This window comes from Eptesicus fuscus, chromosome 18 (assembly GCF_027574615.1).
Source record: "Eptesicus fuscus isolate TK198812 chromosome 18, DD_ASM_mEF_20220401, whole genome shotgun sequence".
Taxonomy (NCBI): domain Eukaryota; kingdom Metazoa; phylum Chordata; class Mammalia; order Chiroptera; family Vespertilionidae; genus Eptesicus; species Eptesicus fuscus.
In genome coordinates, this window is record NC_072490.1 from 558,728 (window position 1) to 579,217 (window position 20,490).

General features: G+C 65.5%; 1 protein-coding gene across 1 annotated transcript in view; it reads right to left on the bottom strand.

Moving 5' to 3' along the window:
* Positions 1 to 79: 79 nt before the first annotated feature.
* SCAP (SREBF chaperone) overlaps positions 80 to 20,490 on the bottom strand; it is a 30,655-nt gene continuing 10,244 nt past the window's right edge. The window contains exons 2-23 of the mRNA XM_054729493.1: positions 16,164 to 16,373; positions 12,656 to 12,785; positions 11,026 to 11,183; positions 10,301 to 10,521; positions 10,112 to 10,217; positions 9,455 to 9,627; positions 9,124 to 9,250; positions 7,550 to 7,662; positions 6,765 to 6,859; positions 5,838 to 5,936; positions 5,215 to 5,433; positions 4,374 to 4,750; positions 3,979 to 4,167; positions 3,712 to 3,913; positions 3,521 to 3,636; positions 2,932 to 3,448; positions 2,639 to 2,724; positions 1,298 to 1,380; positions 1,048 to 1,205; positions 818 to 898; positions 518 to 724; positions 80 to 444 (exon numbers count right to left, since the gene is read on the bottom strand). Of these exons, the coding sequence (XP_054585468.1) occupies positions 199 to 444; positions 518 to 724; positions 818 to 898; positions 1,048 to 1,205; positions 1,298 to 1,380; positions 2,639 to 2,724; positions 2,932 to 3,448; positions 3,521 to 3,636; positions 3,712 to 3,913; positions 3,979 to 4,167; positions 4,374 to 4,750; positions 5,215 to 5,433; positions 5,838 to 5,936; positions 6,765 to 6,859; positions 7,550 to 7,662; positions 9,124 to 9,250; positions 9,455 to 9,627; positions 10,112 to 10,217; positions 10,301 to 10,521; positions 11,026 to 11,183; positions 12,656 to 12,785; positions 16,164 to 16,285 (3,825 nt within the window). The 5' untranslated portion in view covers positions 16,286 to 16,373 and the 3' untranslated portion in view covers positions 80 to 198. The remainder of the gene's footprint in view (positions 445 to 517; positions 725 to 817; positions 899 to 1,047; positions 1,206 to 1,297; positions 1,381 to 2,638; positions 2,725 to 2,931; positions 3,449 to 3,520; positions 3,637 to 3,711; positions 3,914 to 3,978; positions 4,168 to 4,373; positions 4,751 to 5,214; positions 5,434 to 5,837; positions 5,937 to 6,764; positions 6,860 to 7,549; positions 7,663 to 9,123; positions 9,251 to 9,454; positions 9,628 to 10,111; positions 10,218 to 10,300; positions 10,522 to 11,025; positions 11,184 to 12,655; positions 12,786 to 16,163; positions 16,374 to 20,490) is intronic.

Below are 20,490 nucleotides of genomic sequence, written 5' to 3' on the forward strand. Positions count from 1 at the left end.
GTCTGACTGTGTGCTAGAGGGAGGCACAGGGAGGAGGGACTCGCGGAGGAAGCACAACTGCTCACAAGGCCCCAGCGGGTGTGGTTTTGTACAAAGTTTAATGTTCCCGTCCTGAGGCAGGACAGCTCAGACGCAGTTACACCCCGACTCGGTCCAGGGCATTGGCTCCACAGAGCCCCACCCCGCCGCCCGGCGCCCTCAGTCCAGCTTCTCCAGCACGGAGGGCACGTACACCAGGCTGAGCTCGCTGCCGAAGTTGCAGACGACGGCGGCGTTCTCCAGCACCAGGATCTGGCGGGCGGGCTGGGCCTCGCTGTTCTTACCCAGGTACACAGTCTGCAGCAGGTCCCCGTAGTTTAGGTCCCAGAAGGAGACACAGCCCTGGCCACCGGTCACCAGGAGGTTGTCTGAGATGACCCCCAGGCTGGCCCCACAGCCCAGGTCCTAGAGGCAAGGACAGGACAGGCTCAGTGTCTGGAGACCCTCCCTGAACCGCGAGAGCACGAGCCCCGCCTACCTGCTGGATGGAGTAGAGCTTGATGCTCGTGCTGCGGTCCCAGATGCAGATGAGGTCGTCCAGGCCGCTGCTGATGACGCAGGAGGTGGAGCAGGTGAGGGAGGTGACGTCCCCACGGTGGGCGAACATGTGGCTGACCCGGCTACCGGTCAGCACGTCCCACAGGCAGATGGCCCCGTCCTGTCCTCCGCTGGCCAGCACCATGGTCTAGGGGAGTGAGCCGGGAGCTGGGTGTCCAGGGGATCCCCAGGCCCAGGGGGTGGCCCACGCCGCTTCCCAGCACCCCGCCTAGGTCCTCACCTGGTCTATGTACACAGCTGTGATGGCCCCCGAGTGGCCCTGCAGCGTGAAGAGGCAGCAGGAGTCCTCCAGACGGAACACCTGGGGGGACGGGCATCAGGTGCTGGTCTCGGTTTTGGCCAGGAAACCCCACCCATAGTACATCGAGGCACCTGCAGCCTCTCCCCGAGCCCAAACACCACGCCCCGTGCTACGTCACGCCAGTGCCCAAGACACGGGCCCACGCTCACCCTCAGAGTGTGGTCTTGGCTCCCGGTCACGAGGCGCCCGGCAGCTGCCCTCAGAGCTGTGATGGGTTTCTGGTGGGCACAGGGCACGGTGTGGGTCAGGCGGCAGGCCACCCTGTCGCTGCTGCTGTGCACAGGGGCCGCGGGAGAGCTGCCCTGCCCTGCAGACAACAGGCCAGCAGAGGTCAGCCCCTTGCAGGCAGCCCCTCCCCCAGCCATCAGATGCAGCACCTGCCCAGGCCAGACCACTGACCTCGGAACTGCAGGGGGCTGAAGGCAGCGTGGGTCTCCAAGGAGAAGAAGTCGAGGGAACCGTTGAGCCGGGCAGCCACAATCCTGAAAGGAGAGCACGCCAGGGGGCTCCCTGAGACCCTGGCCTTGGGGCTGAGCTCCGCTCCGCTGGGAGCCAGGAGGGACCACGGCCAGGAGGGAAGCACAGGTGCTGGGAAGAGATGCGGGAGGGGCCCAGATGGCAACCCCATGACCCTGCCTCAGTTCTTCATCTGTGAAATGGGAACAGCACCACCTCCCGGGGGGTCCGTGTGGGTGATAGCTGGGCGTGTCGTGGGAGAGCGCGGAGGGCCTGCTACAGGAGTCGCACAGAAGCTGCTCTGAAGCACCACCCCCTCCATTTATTTTCCACAAAGAAACCGGGACTTCCTTCAGATCCCAGGGGTCAAAGTTCACTCCCACAGCAAAAGGCACTGCGTGTGTCCAGCCTCTGCCTGTGGGGTGAGGGCCACAGCGTGGGGCAGGCGAGCTGCAGGGAGGGGGCCGAGGAGAGCATGGTCGCCAGGCGCTCTGGAGGCTGTGGAGACGTGGCCAAGCTGGAGGGCAGGACGGCGGCCAGGGCTGTGCCAGAGCCGGGGGTTGCCGGAATGGCGGTGGCAGCAGCAGGAATCAGAGCTGAAGGCAAGAGGTTCGTTCCTCTCCTGCTCCAGCTCCAGCTCGGACGGTGCCACATGGTCGGGGCCCTGAAGGCAGAGCCAGCGTGGGGCAGGCAGGGGAAGCAGCAGGAGGCACTGGCGGGCTGAGAGCCGACCCGTCCCCGGGAGTGTGCTGAGGAGGGAGGCGGGAACGGGCCAGCAGCAACGGGAAAGGAAAGTTTAAACAAGGCTCTTTGGAAAGCGCATTTTTCTGGAACTGAAAATGCAGCCAAGAAACTCAGGAAGTCAGCTTCGAGGCCAGAGAACTCGGACCTCAGAAGGGAAAGGAGAATGGTCCTCGCCTCCGGTGGCCACAGGGCTCGCGTGGTCTCTTTAATTTGCACTCTCCCACGACACGCCCAGGTATCACCCACACGGATTAACTCCTTTCCTCAGGACCACCGGGAGGTGGTACTGCTGTTCCCATTTCACAGATGAAGAACTGAGGCAGGGTCATGGGGTTGCCATCTGGGCCTCTCCCGAATCTCTTCCGGTGGCCACTGTTGTCAGCCGACTCTAAGAGCTTCCCCGTTAACCGACCGCCCTCCCCGAGAGGTGACCACCTGCTGCCCCGGGGAACTGACTGCAGGGCAGTGCAGGCACACGCAGTGAGGAGAGCCGGGGCAGGAAGGCCGGGATGTGGGCCGAGGCGGGCAGCCTGCACTCACCTTTTGTCCAGGAAGACGAGGGCAGTGATTCCCGAGGAGACCTGCTCACTGCTGCAGCGCAGTGTGCCCTCGACAGCATCCCACACCTGCAGGCCCAGGGCCATGAGCAGCTGCAGCTGGAGAGGCCCACAGCCCCTGCCCGCCTCCATCCCCCTGCACCCCCCTCCAGTCCCCTGCCCCACCTCTAGTCCCCTGCCCCCCCTAGTCCCCTGCCCGCCTCCATCCCCCTGCACCCCCCTCCTGTCCCCTGCCCACCTCCAGCCCCCTGCATCCCCCTCCTGTCCCCTGCCCACCTCCAGCCGGCCGCTGCTCCTGCCCACCACGATGAGGTTGCCCTGCAGCTCCAGGCTCCAGATGGAGCCCTCGGCACTGGGGGCCCAGGCGAGGGCCGGGGCGCCCTTCTCGGGGGAAGAGCCCCCCTCGTCCTCAGGGGCCTGGGGCAGCATGGGCCCAGGGGAGGGAGGGCACAGGGTCGGTGTGTGGACGGGGGCAAGCCCCTCCTGCTGGTACGCTCGCTGAACCAGGCGGCTGAAATCGTAGCCCGGGTTGTCCCGAGAGCGGCCGCAGCCCGCCCGGTGCCGGGGCTCGGGCTGAGAGGGCTCCGAGAGCCACGGCCGAGCAGAGAAGCTGGTGTCGATCAGGCAGGTGAGGTCGGGCTGGTCCCCGAAGACGGAAGGTGCGAGGCCCCGGGAACAGTGCTGCTGCGGAGGGCTGTCCCCAGGCTCCTCGGCGCTGCTCTTACCGCCGTCCGACAGCCGCTCCCAGCTCTCCTGAGCCTCGAACACGCCGCCGCCGCTGTCCCTGCGCTGCCTGCGGGGCCGGGAGGGTGGGTGAGGACGGCGAGGCAGCAGGGGTGGGGGCCTGACTGTGACAGACACCTACCTGGGGCGAGGGATGCGCGTGAGGCAGTCCCCGGTCTGTGCGTCCCACACGCACACGTGGCCCGCCAGGCAGCAGCTCACCAACAGCATGCCGTCGCTGGCCAGGCACTCGATGTCCTGTGGGCACAGCATGGCCATGGGCACGGGCACGGGCACGGGTGCAGGGGCAGCCGGCCGAGGCACCGCACTCACCATGAGGTGCCCACGCAGCACCAGGGGCACGATCTCCGTCTCGGGGGGCGCGTAGCCGTAGTCGTCACAGGGCAGGTCTCCGCGGCGCCGCCGGCCCGGCCCGCCGCCCTGCTGCCCGTAGTTGCGCGGGCAGAGCACACGGTACAGGCAGAGCAGCAGCAGGACCAGGACGATGCCCGCGGCCAGGCCCAGCGCCGCCACCCTGCGGAGAGGCGGGTCAGGTGCGCCCAGGCCCGTCCCTCGGCAGCCATCCCGCTCGGGCCTTACTTGTACAGGGTGACGTCTCCGTGGGTCTGCGCCACACCCGGCCCCTGGGGGCTGGCCTCCCAGAGCCCGCTGGGCCTGGGCTGCAGCGGGGGCCAGGCGCTCCGGCCGTCCTGAGGGTGCCGCCCCTCCAGGGCCTCCTTGGGGTTCAGGCGGAGCGTGACCGGGATGATGGGCAGCAGGCTGATGTACCTGGGACAGGGCCGGGCAGCCTCAGCCAGGAGGCCCCTCCCAGCCCAGCCCTGGCCCCTCAGCCTTGCTCGTCACAGACACCTGTGCCGGCCGGAAACAGCATCCAGACCAGGGGGTTCCCACCCGAGGGGGAAGGGACGCTCTGGGGACAGGGGGAGGGTGGGGGGGGCTGACACCGCCGGGGAGGTGCACGCAGCCCGACGCACCTCTTGGCCAGCGTGATGTTGTAGTAGCTGAAGAGCGTCGGCCAGTGGCGGAAGGACAGCTTCCGCCACAGCTCCTCGTCCTCGGGCCCCCAGGTGACCTCGGGGGCGGGGCTGTCAGGGAAGCCCTCGGCCGGACCCCCGGACTCGGGCATCTCCCCTGGCAACGTGTGGTTCTCAGGGAACTTGGGGGCATCGGGTGGGAAGATGGAGAAGGCGGGGTCCGGGTGGCTGGCGGGCAGCATGCCTCCAGGCACAGGCACGGGAGTGAGGGCGCCCTCGCCCAGCGGGCTCTGCTCCGTCACCTGGGCCGCGAGGTAGATGCGCAGCCCAGCCGGGTCTGTGTACACCAGGATGCCGATCCAGACCACGGTGCCCGCCTGCGGGGGCACGGGGCTCAGCGGGGCTCTGGGCGCAAGAGGCAGCCCCCCATATGCTTGGCCCCCACTGCCATCGGGGCCAACTGCCCGGGGACCCAGCTCCCTCTCCGTGCTCAGGGCTGGGAGTCCTGGCCTGGAGACAGCAGCACCCCAGCCCCCACCTCAGCTGCGACCATTCCCAGGGTCGGCGGCCAGAGGGACGATGCCGGGCCTGCTGCAGGGCACCCACAGGCCTGTCCCCAGCCAGCCCGCCCCGCGTGCCCGATGCCCACACACGACCAGCAGCGATGAACCCAAACTGGGAGCCGTGCTGGCTCCTGCCCGGGGTCACCACCCCTGCCCGACGCCCCAGGGCTGCTGCCCCAGACCAGCTATTCACCTCGGAAGCAGTTTGGGCGGAAGAGGAGCCCCCCGTCCCCCCGCCCGACTCTAAGGCAAAGCGCAGGGCAGGCCGGGGGAGGTACCATGATGAGCCGCTGTGCCAGGCGGGTGCGGGCCAGGAAGTAGACGACGCGCAGCCTCTTGGGGAGCCGCAGGTTCCGGAAGGAGGACGGCTGCAGCGTGATGGTGTGGGGGGTGGCCGGCCGCACAGCCAGCTGCCGCTCGAAGCGCACGGGGCGCCCCCCTGGCTTAGCGGGAGGCAGGCAAGCCTCAGGGGGCAGCCGCTTGTTCAGGTCCGCCAGCTGTGGGCACAGTGGTCGGAGTGAGCTCCCCGTGGGCTGAGCTCCCCGTGGGCTGAGCTACCCCGTGGGTGTGAGGTCCTCCGTGGGCGTGAGCTCCCCGTGGGTGTGAGCTCCCTGTGGGCGTGAGCTCCCCGTGGGCGTGAGCTCCCCGTGGGCGTGAGCTACCCCGTGGGCGTGAGCTCCCCGTGGGCGTGAGCTCCCCGTGGGCGTGAGCTCCCCGTGGGTGTGAGCTCCCTGTGGGCGTGAGCTCCCCGTGGGCTGAGCTCCCCGTGGGCGTGAGCTCCCCGTGGGCGTGAGCTCCCCGTGGGCGTGAGCTCCCCGTGGGCTGAGCTGCCCGCTGAGGTCACACCTCACCCAGAGACCCTGTGAGTCAGCCAGGGCCCAGGAGGCGGGCCCGCTCCTACCTCCATCCTGCGAATGTCGATGGACAGGACGGTGGTGAAAAACAGCATCTGGAGGAAGAAGTCGGACACCAGGCCCACAACGGCGAAGAGACAGAACTCCTGGAACCAGAACAGGGGGCCCCGTGACCTCAGGGCCCAGCCGGCCCCTGCCCTGCCCGCAGGCACCTCACCATCTGCACAGCCCCAGGCAGCAGAGCCACAGTCTTCCCGAGTCTGGGCGCGGCCAAGCAGGGGCAGTGCGGGCGCCCTCCCTGCCCACCAGGGGGCAGCAGAGACCCAGGTCTTTATCCAGAGGCGGCCGTTCTCCCTGAACCTCCGCTCCTCAGTCTGATCCAAGCTGGAGAGCTCTGAGCCCCACCAGCCTGCACCCAGCCCGCCCTGTGCCCTGAACCGGGGCCTTGCCCACGCGGGGGGATGGCACCTCTCAGGGTTCAGAAAGGTCCCCACCACAGCTGCACTGGACCGGGTCCACCCTGCCCTCCTGTGAGGCTCGGCACGCCCACCAGGAGGATCCACAGAGGCTCACAGTGGCCACGTCAGCTCCAATGCCCGGGACTGCCCTGTGCCCGGCAGGTGCAGCCGGCCCGCCCCGGGCAGGACCTGGCCGTGCTGCGTCCCCTTCCTGCCTCTCCCCGAGTGGTCAGCAGCAGGCCGGCTCCGCCTCAGTGCAGGGCTGCCCACCTCTGCCCACCGCCCCACCGCTGAGCGAGGGCGCTTTGCCAAGAGCAGGGCCACTCGGCACCAGGGCCACTCGGCACCACTCGGCCCTCCTACGATGTGGGGGGACGTGACTAGGGACGGCAGGTGTGGGTCAGGAAGAGGGGACCCGTTCGGGAACCGGGTCTGCCTGGATCGGCAGAGCCGATCTGCACTGCACTGGGCGCCCGGTGCCTGGCTCACAGCGGGCGGAGCGCAGCCGGGCCTCACCTGGATGGCGGGCACGAGGGTGAAGTAGCCGATGAGGATGATGCCCAGCTCCGTGGCCATGTTCTTCATGATGGACCAGCCCTCACAGCTCAGGCCTGCGGGGACAGCAGGGCCGTGGGCGGTGCTCGGCCCGTCCACTACGTGTCCACAGGCCACCCGTGGTCCTCGAGGGTAGAGGGGGGAGGGGCCCTGCCTCCGGAGGCAGCCATTCCCCCAGCGCCCACCCTCAGGCTGCGAGCCCGGGCCCAGGTGCTGCCATCCCTGCACGGCTGCTGCAGGAGGGGCCCCCAGGGCACAGGGCCGTCGGAGGGAGGGACGGGGCGGAGCAACACCCAGCGCTACCCGTCCGGACACTTCCAGCCTCCCCGCCGGCCACGGGGCAGAGCGGCTCTGGGTGAAGGTCACTTCCCGCACCTCCTCGGCACGTCAGCCGCAGGGCCCAGCTCTCCCAGAGCCTCTGGTTTGCGGTTGAACAGCCCCCCAGCCCTGTCCCCCAGACGTGGGGCTGGGAAGAGGGGTCACAGTTTAGGCCTCCCGGCCTGGGCTCTCGTGTCCCCAGACCCCAGCTCCTGCTGCTGAGGCCACAGGGCTGTGCTGGCAGCTGAGGAGCCCGACGAGCTGCGGAGGAGGCAGGAGGGTCCCGCCCGGACAAGGCCCAGCAAACCCACAGCCGCAGAGGCCGGGCTTTCTGACACTGAACCAGGGCCCGTCTCCCGCAGCAGGACGGCGGGACCCGTGGCTCCGGGGAGGAGCCAGCACCGCCCCCCCCCCCCCGCGCCCCCTACCTTGGGCGATGCGCAGCTTCACCTCCAGGTCCACGGGCGTCGAGACCACGGACTTGGTCAGCACCAGCACGTTCTCCAGCCCGATCACCACCACCAGGTAGGGGAAGATCTCGCTGGGAGGGGAGGGTGGAGAGCACTGAGCCCCAACACGCAGCCAGCCTTACAGGCCTGGGCCGGCGCCAGGGCGGCTGTGGGGTGTGCAGTCCGTGGTGGGGGTGCCGAGCGACCCCCACAAGCACAAGGCAGGTGGTGCGCATTCCCACCACCCAGCACAGTGCAGGGCAGCTCCCTGTCCCTCCCACGCCAGGCCCTGCTGGCCAGGGGCCCAGCCATGGCCCCACCCCTCAGCGGCCCCACCCCTCAGGGGCCCCACCCCTCAGGGGCCCCACCCCTCAGCGGCCCCACCCCTCAGCGGCCCCACCCCTCAGCGGCGCTCTGGCCCGGCCCAGGACTGAGGAAGGGCGAGACCCGCCTCCAGCCCCACTGGCCCTGGAGAAGCTGCGCCGGGAGACCCAGCCACACCACAGGCCGCAGGAGAGGTGGCCGCCAGGACTGGCAGCGAGAGGAGCCGACACGACAGCAGGAAGCGGGGAGTTAGCACCAGCAGGTCCAAGAACAGAGCTCAGCTGTGAGCAGGACAAGTAGCAGGAAACAGACTCCCCGATTCTGCATCCAGGTCGGGGCGGCTGTAGGGACCGCCAGGTGGGGCCGAGGAGACGCAGCCTGAGGGCAAACCCAGGGAGGGACCCGGCCCAGGTGCAGAGAAAGGGCCAGGTGCCAACTCAGAGGTGCCTGCACCTCTTCAGAGCCTCCCTGTAAGAGACCGTCTCGTCAGGCTTACATGTGCGAACAGGACAGAGGAAGAGGAGCACGCTTCCTCGGACCACCTGGGCTCAGCCATCACGGAGCAGTATGCGCAAGCATGCAAGTGTACACACACATCCACACGTACGCGCACACAACGCAGACACAGTCACACATATCCACGCACCAACGTACACGCACATATATAAATACACTAGGGGCTTGGTGCACGGAGTCTTGCACCAGTGGGGTCCCTCAGCCAGGCCTGCACCCTCTCGCAATCCAGGACCCCTCAGGGGACGTCGGACTGCCGGTTTTGGCCCGATCCCCGCAGGCCAGGCCGAGGGACCCCACCCCCCGCTGCACAAATCCACGCACAGGGCCTCTAGTATGCATATAAGATCTTTGGTTAATCTCTTCCCGCCCTCCCCCCCTTCCCCCTTCCCTCTGAGATTCGTCATCTGTTCCATGTTTCCTTGCTTGTGCGTAGAGCATCTGCCCCCTGGTGGTCAGTGCACACCATAGCTACTGGTCGGAAGGTCACTTAGGCTCTTACATAGAAGATACCCCATATGCATCAATATATACGTGCGTGAACATACACACATGCCGTACATTTATATATGACTACAAGCCAGGTAACTTAACGAGGAAGAAATATTCCTCTTAAATGTCAAAGCGACAATGCGCCCAGTCCCGGGCCGGCCCCGAGGGGCACGGTCTCGCCCCAGGACCCACCTGTGGCCCAGGGGAGCCGGCTGGGGACCTACCCGCCGTTGAGGGTGGGCGTCAGGCCGAAGAGTGTGCAGAGCCCCACGGACATGAGCAGCGAGCTGAGCACCGTGACCACGGCGGCCAGAGCCAGCCCCCACTTGGACTTGACCATGTCGATCTTGCCTGGAGGGCAGAGGGCACGTCAGGGGCATCTTCCCGGCCCGGCCCACAGGCCTGGCGGAGCCGCTAGGAGTGCCCCGCCCCGCGGTGTCACCAAAGGAAAGGGCAGCACGTACACCCCCTCCCAGGGCACAGGGCCTTTCCCTGAGGAGCCCGCGGAGCCCTGGGCCCCCAAACCCCGCCGAGCCCCGCCGAGGCAGGACCTACGCGTGGAGAAGTAGATGTAGGCGAAGAGGATGATGTAGGTGGTCACGAGCGGGATGAGCTCGGCGACGCCGATCTCCTCCTTGAAGTGCACGTGCACCAGGCTCTCGGCCCGCAGGCTGCAGTTGGGGCTGGGGTGCAGGAGCATCAGGCGGGCCCGCAGGCTGCTCAGGAACCTGGGCGGGGGGGTGGGGGGGGTGTCCCTCATGGTCCAGGGACAAGGACGACCCCTCGAGGGGCCCAGCAAAGCTTCCCTTCTCGAGTGGGAACCAGCCCTTGCCCCACCCAGCGCCCACGCCCCGCCCATGCCCCGCCCACACCCCCCTCCCCCCCCAGAAGCAGCCGGAAGAGCTCCATGTCCTCGCCTGCTGGGGCCGCTGCAGCGCTGCTGGAGGACTCCGAGCCCCAGGGCCGGGGTGAGCAGCTGGGGGCTGGCCCTGTGCTCCAGAGAGAGGCCGGCCGGGGGCAGGAGGACACGGGGCTTGCCAGCCGCCTCAGCCCCGCCCTAGCCCCGCCTCAGCCCCTTCCTCTGGACCCCCCACCGTGGCAGATGGCGCCGCAGCCTGAGGGACAGACGCCACAGGAAGCCGGGCCCTGCACGTCAGGCGCCTGGACAGCGCCCGGAACAGGGACCCCGGCCTCGCGGCGCCCGCGGCTCACCTGGCGTGGTAGTGCCGGAAGACCAGGGTGATGGTGTAGGCGGCCATCCTCTTCCTCGCGAACAGGCTCACCCCGCTGTACTTCCCCGGGACCCCGAACAGCAGATCTGCAGGCAGAAACCAGAGGTGCACAAGGGTGACCCCTGACCTGCCGGAGCACCCCCCGCAGGGCTGGGTGGCGACCCCGTACCTTTGAGCGTGGCCGAGGTCTGCAGGGTCTTGGGCTCGTGCTGGTGGATGGTGGCGATGATGTCGGGGTCGGCGTGGAAGTGCTCCCGGTCATTCTGCCAGAAGTTGGCCGGGGACAGCAGCAGGCAGCCGTGCTCGGGGAGCAGGTTCCGGAGCTTCCGGAGGCCGGGCAGCAGGTCGGTCACCTGCAGGCACACCTCCTCCAGGCTCCTGGCCCCGGCGCTGGCAGGGAAGGGAGGCACGTGTGCCGACACAGGCAGGCCCACGCCCGCCGGCCCCGCGCCATCCAGTCCCCAGGTGCCCGGCGTCTGAGCCCGAGGTCAGGGCGCCGAGGAAAGGCTCTTCCGGGTCGACAACCACATGGGCTGTCGGACCTTCCAAGCGTGTGGAGCCCAAAGGCTGACCACCTGACAGGCCAGCCCGGGGGTGCGCAGCCCTCTAAGGCCCCGTCCCGTCCAGGGAGCAGAGGGGGGAGGGGCGAGCCTTGCTACCAACACCTGCTGGGCTTGTCAGCACGGCTCCGACCCCGCCGGGAGCCGAGACGCTCCCCGGCCCTCAGGCAGCTCCTCAAGGGGGGCCAGGGGCCACCCCTCTGCCTGACCCCGAGCCCCAAGCTCAGGGCTCGGTCCGTGCCACCCGCGCAGGTGCGGCCACGCCGAACTGCTGGCTCCGTGGTTGCACCGAGGACACGCCCCGCCTTCCCGAGGGGCTGGGGCGCCCGGATACCTGTCTCTCAGCACGTGGTTCCGGATCTCCTCCACCAGCTGGAAGGCCCGGGACAGGGGGGAGCGGAACACGTCCACGGCCAGGAGGTCCTTGTGCCAGGGCGACACCGAGGACTTGACGAAGATCTGCTGGACGTACGCCACCGGGGCGCCCACGTACTGCGGAGACGGGGGTCAGAGGTCAGCGCGCCGGAGGCGACGCCAGGTCCCCCTCGGGCTGAGCAGAAATGAAGGTGTCCATGCCCGGCCGGCATGGTGCAGTGGTGGAGTGCTGACCTATGAACCAGGAGGTCAGGGTTCAATTCCCGGTCAGAGCACAGGCCCGGGTTGTGGGCTCGATCCCCGGTAGGGGGCGTGCAGGAGGCAGCCGATCCGTGACTCTCTCCTCACTGACGTTTCTTTCTCCCTCTCCCTCTCCCTTCCTCCCCGAATGGATAAACACCTATTTTTTACATGTGGGCGTCCGCACGAGGCACCGAGCCGCCCGTTCCGCGGAGACAGAGAGACGGTGGCTGCAGGGCTGGGTGGGAAGACGGGCGCTGCTGTTTAGGGGGAAGTTTCTGTTTTACAAGATGAAGGGAGCCGAGGGCCGTGGTGCTGGGTACACAACAGCGTGAATGTGTTTAATGCCACCGAGCTGTGCACGTAAAGACGGTTAAGATGCTAATTTTATGGTTAAGATGCACAATTTTAAAAATTGGAAGAAAAAATAACCTGTCTCCTCCGCCCCCTGAAGCCCCCTCCCTGGGAAGTGGGCGCACGGGGAGCTGCCCAGGAGCAAGGCCAGGACGCGCGGGGCCGCGCCAGCCCGGGGAGGGAGGGCTCCCTGGGCCCCAGCGTCAGCCTTGGCCGCCCTGCCGGCCGAGACCCTGAGCTGAGGACACAGATAAGGAAGCCAAGGGACCGCGGCTGACGCAGAGGCAGGGTCACCCGGGGCCGTGCTCGCCCGCGAGGTGGCCAGGCCCCTGGGAAAGCCCACGTCCAGGCTCCGACTTGCCAGGCAGGGCTCGGAGTGAGGCTCAGGTTTCGGGGTGACCTGGTTTGGGGGAGCCAGGCCAGTGCCGGAGTCCTCGGGCTTGTTTTGTTTGGGCTTTTCTAGAACACAATCTTCCTCACAGAGCGACCGAGAGCTCTGGGCACAGACCCTGACCCTGACCCCGACCGACGGCACAGGCCTGGCCCGTGACCCTCCCGGGCTCCACCCCTGGCGCCGCCCCCGCTGTGGGCCTGGGACTCGGTCTCCGCACTCAGCAGGCCGGGGCCCCGACACCGAGGAACGGGACGAGAATCTCCAACCCCCACACTGTGGGGACCAAACACAGGAAGCACCCAGCAAGGTGTCGGCCAAGAGCCTGTGAGCTGCAGCTTGTCCCCTTAGACCATTAGGTCCCTCAAGATCCGCTCCTCCTCCCGCCCCCCCCGCCACGCCCCCCATCCCCCGCCCCTTTGCCCCATTAGACCATTAGGTCCCTCAAGATCCGCTCCTCCTCCCTTCCCCCCTCCCCCGGCTGCACGGTCGTCTCGGCCTCCAAGGTCAGCAAGACTGGTCTTCCCATCACTCTCCTCTCACCCCAAGCCCTGGCCTCGCCAGTCTGCACCAGCCCCGTCTCTCCTCAGACACCAGCACCTACCCACTCGGGCCGCTCGCTCGGCTCTCCTGGCGTGGGGCCCGGGGCCACGGGCGGGGGCGAGTAGTCCTTCACGGGGGTGGTGAACTCCACGGGCCCCGTCCCCGGCAGGGGGAGCTTCAGCAGTGGGTAGCTGGAGGGGCAGGAGGAGAGGGGGTTAGGACACGAGGGAGCGAGTCCGCGCTGAGGACGGCGCCGAGCCCTCAGCTGCACTGAGCCCCGCAGGACGCACCCGCGGACACGGGACCGTAAACGCAGGGCCAGGCGGACAGAGCCACCTGGACAGGAATTCTTATTTTTATTTATTTTTTAAAAATGTTTTTTAATATAATACCTCAATAAAAATATTAAAAAAAAAAAAAAAGAAAAGAAGTTGGTGAAACACTGAAAAATTCATTTTCCTAGAGCTATAGATAGTATGAAAGTATAGAGAACACTATGAAATCAAAATGTTAGTTAGGCTAGGGTTCCAAGTAGAGTAAATGTGCCTTTAAAAGGCCCGTATGACACCCGTGTTAAAATGGAAACTCTCAGAGCTCAAAACAAAAGAGCAGGGGGATGTATCAGTGAGTCTCTATTACTCTGCGAATAGGTTTTAGAACCCGAACATCTCTACTGAGTTTTGAAATACTGAGAATTTGTATTCAAAGCGCTGTGAAAGGTAGGACAGACTTTCAAGTGGTAATAATGGATAAAGTGCTGCTATATTGGTTAAAAACTGTTTAACCAAATTGGAATTCACAATGAAGGAGCTTGAGACACTGGAAGAAAATGACTCCAACTCGGGAAATTCGCAATAATAACCCAGGTTCATGTCTAAGAAAGTGCTTCAAGCACTATGAATATGTGAATAAAGGTCGTTAATATCTGTAAAAAAAAAAAAAAAAAAAATGTTTTTTATTGGTTTCAGAGAGGAAGGAAAAGGGAGAGAGAGAGAAACATCAGTGACGAGAGAGAATCCTGGATCGGCTGCCTCCTGCACGCCCCCACTGGGGATCGAGCCCTTTCGTGCCCTGACCAGGAGTCGAACCGTGACCTCCTGGTTCACAGGTCGACGCTCACCCCGAGCCACGCTGGCCGGTGCCGATGGGAATGTTAAACTCCTTCAGGGAGCACAGAGCGCCCGGTGCGCAGAGCCTCCGGCGCCTCCTGGTCCCGGTTTCCGTCCTTTTACGCCCAGGCTCTGTGTGTGCTCACTCCCTTCCCACACGACACGGACGACACAGGCAGCCTGTCCACGGTCTGGAGCGTGGACGACACTGTGAGCCCCGGAGTCCACCCGCCCCGCAGGACGAGGAGGGGGGCAGCCCGTCCAGAGCGGCCCCTCTTCGGGGTGAATCTCAGGAAAAGCCCTCGGGCCTCGGAGAGGGTGAGATGCCCACGTCCCGTCCCCCCCAGGTGTGGGCCGCGCTCTGCGCTCACGTCCAGGCTCCGTGTGGCATCACCTGCCACAGGAAGTCCTACCCCCAAGTCTGGATCGGGCCCTCCCCCTCTGAATCAGCAGCCCCTGGTCCCACAAACCCGCAGGCGGTCTTGGCTCTGCACCTCCTCCCTCCTCACTCCCTGCGTCTGTCGTGGGCACGGGGAGACCAGGGCATGCGGAAGAGCAGCCACAGGGACGGCCCTCGGAGGCGAGGCGGGGGACCGGCTGGGGACCTCGGGGAAGGCGGAGGGGTACCCTGAGATCTGACCTCGGGGGAGACCCTGGTGAAGGAGTCTGACCTCCAGGCCTCTGCTGGTGCGGCTGGGAGCCTCTGGCTCTGAAATGCAGAATGGGCAGCGAGTCCGGGCTCGGCCGGGCCAGTGGCCCTGGACTTGGTTCTCGCTGCAGCCGGCCCTCGGGAGCCCAGGCCGGGCTCCACTTCCTCGGCTCCCTCTTCACCAAGGAGAACGCAATGTGTCTAGAGCGGCCACGGGCCGAGAGGGAACCTGCCGCACGATCCCGGTGCACTCCCCGCAGCAGGGCCCGGTGACCCTGAGCTGTGGGCAGACCAGGCGGGGGCTGAGGAGGGAGGGGGGCGCCCGCTGAGACGTCCAGCCCGGCCTGAAGGCGCTGCCTCCTCCGGGAAGGAGCCCAGGCCAGGTCTTCCCGTGATGCCAACCTGCTCTCCAAGGTGCAACCCCCGTCGCCAGCACGAGCCGCAGGGGGGGTTCCTAGTGACCACAGACCTCACACTCCCCCCTGGCCTGCACCGGGCAGTCCAGCCAGCTGCGAGCGGCGAGCCAGGCGACCCTCCTGCGCCCTGGGCAGCGAGCTGGCCACACCCAGGAGGCGACGGAGGCACCACCTCCTCCTGCAGAGCTGCCCGGGCCTCCGGGAGCCCCCGACGCCCCCGTGGCACCCAGGCCAGCTCACACCTGCCACCCGGCGTCGAGGGCCCTGCCTGTGGCCCAGGCTGGGACGGGCTGTGAGGGAGGACGGTTCTGAGGCCCAGCCTGGGCTCCCCGCCCTGTCTGGGGGGCACCGCAGTCGTCTGGGAAGAACCTGCCTCCTCAGCGGAGGGAGCAGAGTGCAGCCTGCAGCCGCCTCCGGCACCGCCCCGCCCGCGTGGCACACAGACCGGACGCCATGGCGGCCCTTTCCTACGGCCACGTCTCAGGCCTCTCCTTTCACAAAGTCCCCATCCCCGGCCTGGGAGGGCCGACGCGACCGGGCAGCCATGCTCTCCCCGCAGTCCTGGGTCTGCCAGGGGCGTCCACGGAGCTGACCAAATGGACAGCGCGCCAGCCGCGGGCGGAAGGTCCTGGGTTCGATTCCAGTCAAATGGCACGTACCTCAGTTGCAGGCTCGATCCCCGGGCCCCGGTTGGGTGTGTGAGGGAGGCAACCAATCAATGTGTCTCTCACATCGATGTTTCCCTCGCTGTCTCTCCCCTCCCTTCCACTCTGTCTAAGAATCAACGGGAAAGCGCGCGGTGGGATCAGCCGCCGCCGCCACCACGGAAATATGGTAGAACTACACTTAGGTAAAAACTGCTGTTTAAATTTTAACCCTGCTCTTCTGGCTTCTGCACGACCGTTAAAAGGACCGCCTGCACCTGGGACCGCGCGGTCGTGAGGGTGGCCACCTGCGTGTGGTGCCCTCGCGCCGTCCTGGCCAGTTCGATAAATCCTCGCTGCTTTTTTAATCATCAGCAGCCTCCGGTGGCCTTATTCTGACTCCAGGGTTCGACCCCACACCACCACCACCACCACCACCACCAAACGCGCCGCGCAGACCGGAGGCCCTGCTGCCAACCCGGTCGCCGTGCGAGGGAACCTGAGAGCCGGGCCTCCCGGTAACAGGCGACCTCGCAGACGCGTCCAAACACGACTCTGAAGTGGATTCCCAGTGACGTGAACGGAGGTGACGGCTCGCGGGGCAGAGCCAGGGACCGCGGGCCGAGGGCTAACCCGGGACCGGGATCTCCGCTCGGGCCCTGGGTAAGGGCACAGCCTGGCCAAGGCCCGGAGCGGTCAGGCTGGGAAAGCTCCCGTCCCCCCGCCCGCCCGCCCCGGCCCGGGCACGTACCAGCAGGCGAGGATGCAGAGCCCCGTGAAGAGGGTGATGGGGACGGGGTAGGAGGCACAGAGCAGCCCATGGTTGTAGAAGGCCCGCGATATCTTCTCACGCAGCCTGTCAGTCAGGGTCATCCTCAGCAGAGGTCACCTTGCTGCCATCCCCGACGTGCGCAGGGCTCAGCCGGCAGGCGCTCACTGGTGCTGGCGGCCACCATCTGTCCTGGGAGGAGGGGAGGCAGTGAGCAGGGACCTGGCTCTGCACGCGGGTGGCTGGGAGGTGCAGTGACGTGGGGAGGGGGAGGTTCGGGGCGCCTGCACCCAGGCGTGGGGACACCGTTCTCCACACGCACAGCCTTGGGCAGCTCGGAGCGGCCAGAAGAGCTAACAGCTGTCCCTCTCCACCGGGACGTGGCCCAGGGACGCCATGTGTGAGGCCGACATCGCCTCCACGGCTCCCCCAATGGGACGGGCCTCCGCACCCGCCCCCTCCTCTGCGCACAGGTCAGAGGAGGCGCCTTTGGGGAGAGCCTTTAGGCGGGGCTGACCCCCCAGCAGCGACTCGCTGATAAAGAATGCCCGGGGTCAGCCCTCCACGGGGAAGCACCCACCAGCGCCCTGGCGGCGCCGTCTCTGCTCCCGGCCCCACGGCTCTCCAGGGAGTGCCCCTCTCCTCCGAGGAACGGCCGTGGCGCAGGGGACCCTCTCGGGACCTGGCTGGAGGGACGCAGGCCCCCTGCCCGCAGGCCATGGGCCTCTCCCCTGGGTCTGACTTCTGTGCAGGGAGGAGCAGGGCTGGATGGGGGCCTCCTTCGCCCCCAAGGGTCCCTCCCCGGGATGGGGGTGGGGGCTCGGGCGCCGGTCCCTTCTGAGGACGAGCTCACGGCTTCTTCCAGCCGTGCCCCACCCGTGTCCCAGCAAACCCTCCTTCGCGTGTGGGAGCCAAAGCTCAGATGTGCTGCCTCCAAGCGGAAACCTTAAACTGAAGCAATCCGAACAGGAAACTCCAGGGGACCCGGGATCCGCGGGATCCAGAACCCCTTCCTCACTGCGCTCCCCACGGAGTCCAGGGCGAAACCCGCTTCTCCGGTCCCAGCTGCGGTCGGTGCCGCAGGAACCTGCTCAGACACGTGTCCTGGCTCCTGAGGGGAACGCGAGCCAAAGAGCTGACGCCTCAGAAGCGTCAGGACCAGGAGAGCAGAGCGAGGTGCGAGCAGCCAGGCCGCCGGGAAGGACTGGCCGCCGCCCTCCCTCCCTGGAGGCGCAGCCTCAAGCGCACACACAACTTCCCCGTCCCTCCAGCCCCCTCCTCAGGAAGCACGAACGCTCTGGGGTCAATGCAACACGCAGGGCCCGAGTGGCAGGCGGCCGCGGCCGGCCCAGGGGCAGAGCTGGGCACAGGCTCACCGGCAGGGCAGTCTGGGACGGGGACCCGCAGCCACTGCTCCCCCGGCGGACGCGGGACTCGGGGAACGTCTGCCCCGGTGCCCTGACCCCCCTTCTGTCCCCAACAGAGAAACAAACACTCAGCAAGAGGATCCCTGAAGCCCAGCGGCTGAGCGGCGACCTATGAACCGGGAGGTCAGGGTTCGATTCCCGTTGCAGGCACGACCCCCGGTGGGGAGTGCGCAGGCGGCAGCCGATCCGTGATGCTCTCCTCACTGGTGTTTCTCTCCCTCCCGCTTCCTCTCTGGGAAGACGATGTCGCCCGCGCAGCTCTCCCAGCGCGGCCCTCGGACAAGCCGGTCTCCGGCCTCAGTGTCCCACGCCACCGCACCCTTCTTCTCCAGCGGCCGACCTGCCATCGGCACACAGGGACGTGCCCGCGCCTCCTCCTTCCCACAATCGCTTCACGCGTGTCTGCGCGCCTCTCCGCCTCTCGGGGCTGGCACGGGAGAGAGGCTTCTGTCTTGTCCGGGGCCGGGCACGGTCCTGCTCCTTCGTGACCCGCCATCGCCGCTGGGCGGACTGGACAGGGTGCATTACTCTATCTTCTCTCCTCTCCATCCGGTTGTGACGCCTCTCAGGGAACTTTTCACTTCGTTTTCGTCATGAAATTCCTAACGTTACGTTTACGGCTAATTTCCCATCTGTTTCAAGATCTTCACCCTCACTTCTCAGAGCAAGAGAAAACCCTCACGTGCACGGGACGCCGCAAAGCTGCCGCGGACCCTCAGCCGACCCTGTGGCCGACGTGCTCACAGAAAACATGGCCGAGACCCCCCCCCACCCCCCAAGCGGGCCTTCGGAGCAGAGAGCGGCTTTCCCGGACTTCGGAAGCTCCTCAGCACGACCTGCCTCAGAGGACGCTGGGAGGGGCCCTTCGAGCTCGGAGGGAAGGGGCTGTGTGCCAACATGGACACTCGTCAAGGTGAGGACATGGTCAAGTTCATCGCGTCTAAAGGTCACGCATCCCTCGACACGGAGGCGTCCTGAGCCATGCGGCGTCACGGCGTCCACATCAGAGTGCTCGTACAGGCGGTGCTATATATAGCCCAGGCCCCGCTCGAACCTGCGCGGCAGGTTCCCGGCTGAAGCAAGTATTTGTGTATGTAAACCGGCCCAAACACAGAAAAGGTCCAGTGACTACACGTACGGAAGACACGTGTGAGTGGGTGTGTTGGGGGGGGGGAGCAAGGGGAGGGCTGAGGAGGGAGGCGCTGTCAGAGGGAGGTCAGGAGGGAAGGGGAGGGAAAGGGAGAGCAGAGAGCAGAAGAGACCCAGAGATAAACTTGAGAAATAACAAAAGGGCCAGGGAGGGAGGGAAGGAGGGACAGACGGGAGCAGGACTGGGAGGAGGGGGGGGAAGGGGGAGAAAGAGAGAGAGAGCGGGAGTGCCCAGCAGGGGCGGGCTCCCGGGCTCCCCTCCTCTCCAGCCCCCCTCACTCCCTCACAACTCCCGGCCCAGGGCAGGCGAACAGCACGCTGAGCCTCGACTGTGAAAACGCCCACAGCTGACGGCAAATCCAACCTCCCAGCGAGGCCTGGCCTCTTCTCACAAGACAAACGTGCTCATGACCCACCCTCACTCCCGAGGCCGCCTGAGCGTGCAGGCACGGTGGCCGACACCGCGACACCCGGCTACTATCTGGTGGTTTAACCACTTTCATGGAACAGTGAAAGGACAGAGTGTTGAAAATCACTATAGCTACAATAACTTGTTAATGGACACACCATGTAAAAACCTATCTGGCCCTGACAGGTGTGGCTCAGTGGATAGAGCGTCGGCCTGCGGACTGAAAGGTCCCAGGTTCGATTCCAGTCAAGGGCATGTACCTTGGTTGCAGGCACATCCCTCGTAGGGGGTGTTCAGGAGGCAGCTGATTGATGTTTCTAGCTCTCTATCCCTCTCCCTTCCTCTCTGTAAAAAATCAATAAAATATAATAAAAAAACACCTATCTGGTTTGGCTCTGCAGACAGGGTTCGGGGTTCGATTCCAGTCAAGGGCATGCCCAGTTGTGGGCTCCATCCCCAGTAGGGGGTGTGCAGGAGGCAGCTGATCCATGGTTCTCTCTCATCATTGATGTTTCTCTCCCTTTCCCTCTCCCTTCCTTTCTGAAATCAATAAAAATATATTTTAAAAATAAAATCAATAAAAACATTTTTTAGATGTAAACTGTGACATCAATGGATGGATAAAAAGCATAGAGTTTTTGTGAAATTAAGATCTTAGCTTAAAATAGATTGTTGCAACTATAGATGTTTTGTGTAACTCATGGTAACCACACAAAAAAAATATAGCAAATACACCAAAGATAAAAGAGAAAAGAATCAAAACATTCAATTGATGATTGAAAAGTTATCAATCCGCAAAGACAGCAAAAAAGAAACTTACGAAACTAAGTACTAAGCCCTTAACCATCAACCAAGACTTTGAATTTAAATACACCCAATTCTGGAATCCAAAGGCACAGGGTGGCTGAATGGGTTAGAGAGGAAGACACTCTGCGCTGCCGAGTGAGAGGCTCTCAGCCTGAGGACACAAAGGCCCCGTGGAGGGCGGGAGGTGCCGAGCCCGGTGGGTGCTCGAGGACCACACAGTCCCTCCGTCTGACCCCTGCCCACGGAACACGCCCCTCGGCCACCCTGCAGGCTCCCTTCTCCCTCCATCTGACGTCTGCATCCTGCACCCGCCCCCCCCCCCCCCCCCCCCCCCCCCCGCAGCCAGGACTGCGGCGTCTCCACCGGAGCCAGCCGGTTTCTCTCCATGTTCCAGCCCACCCAGCCCACCCGGCTCTGGAGCAGCATGGACAGCGTCTGTGCCATTTCCGACGCTGTCGACGGAGGCGGGCAGAGCTTGTGGCAGCGCTCGAGTCTGCAGACGTGTCCAGCATGTCCA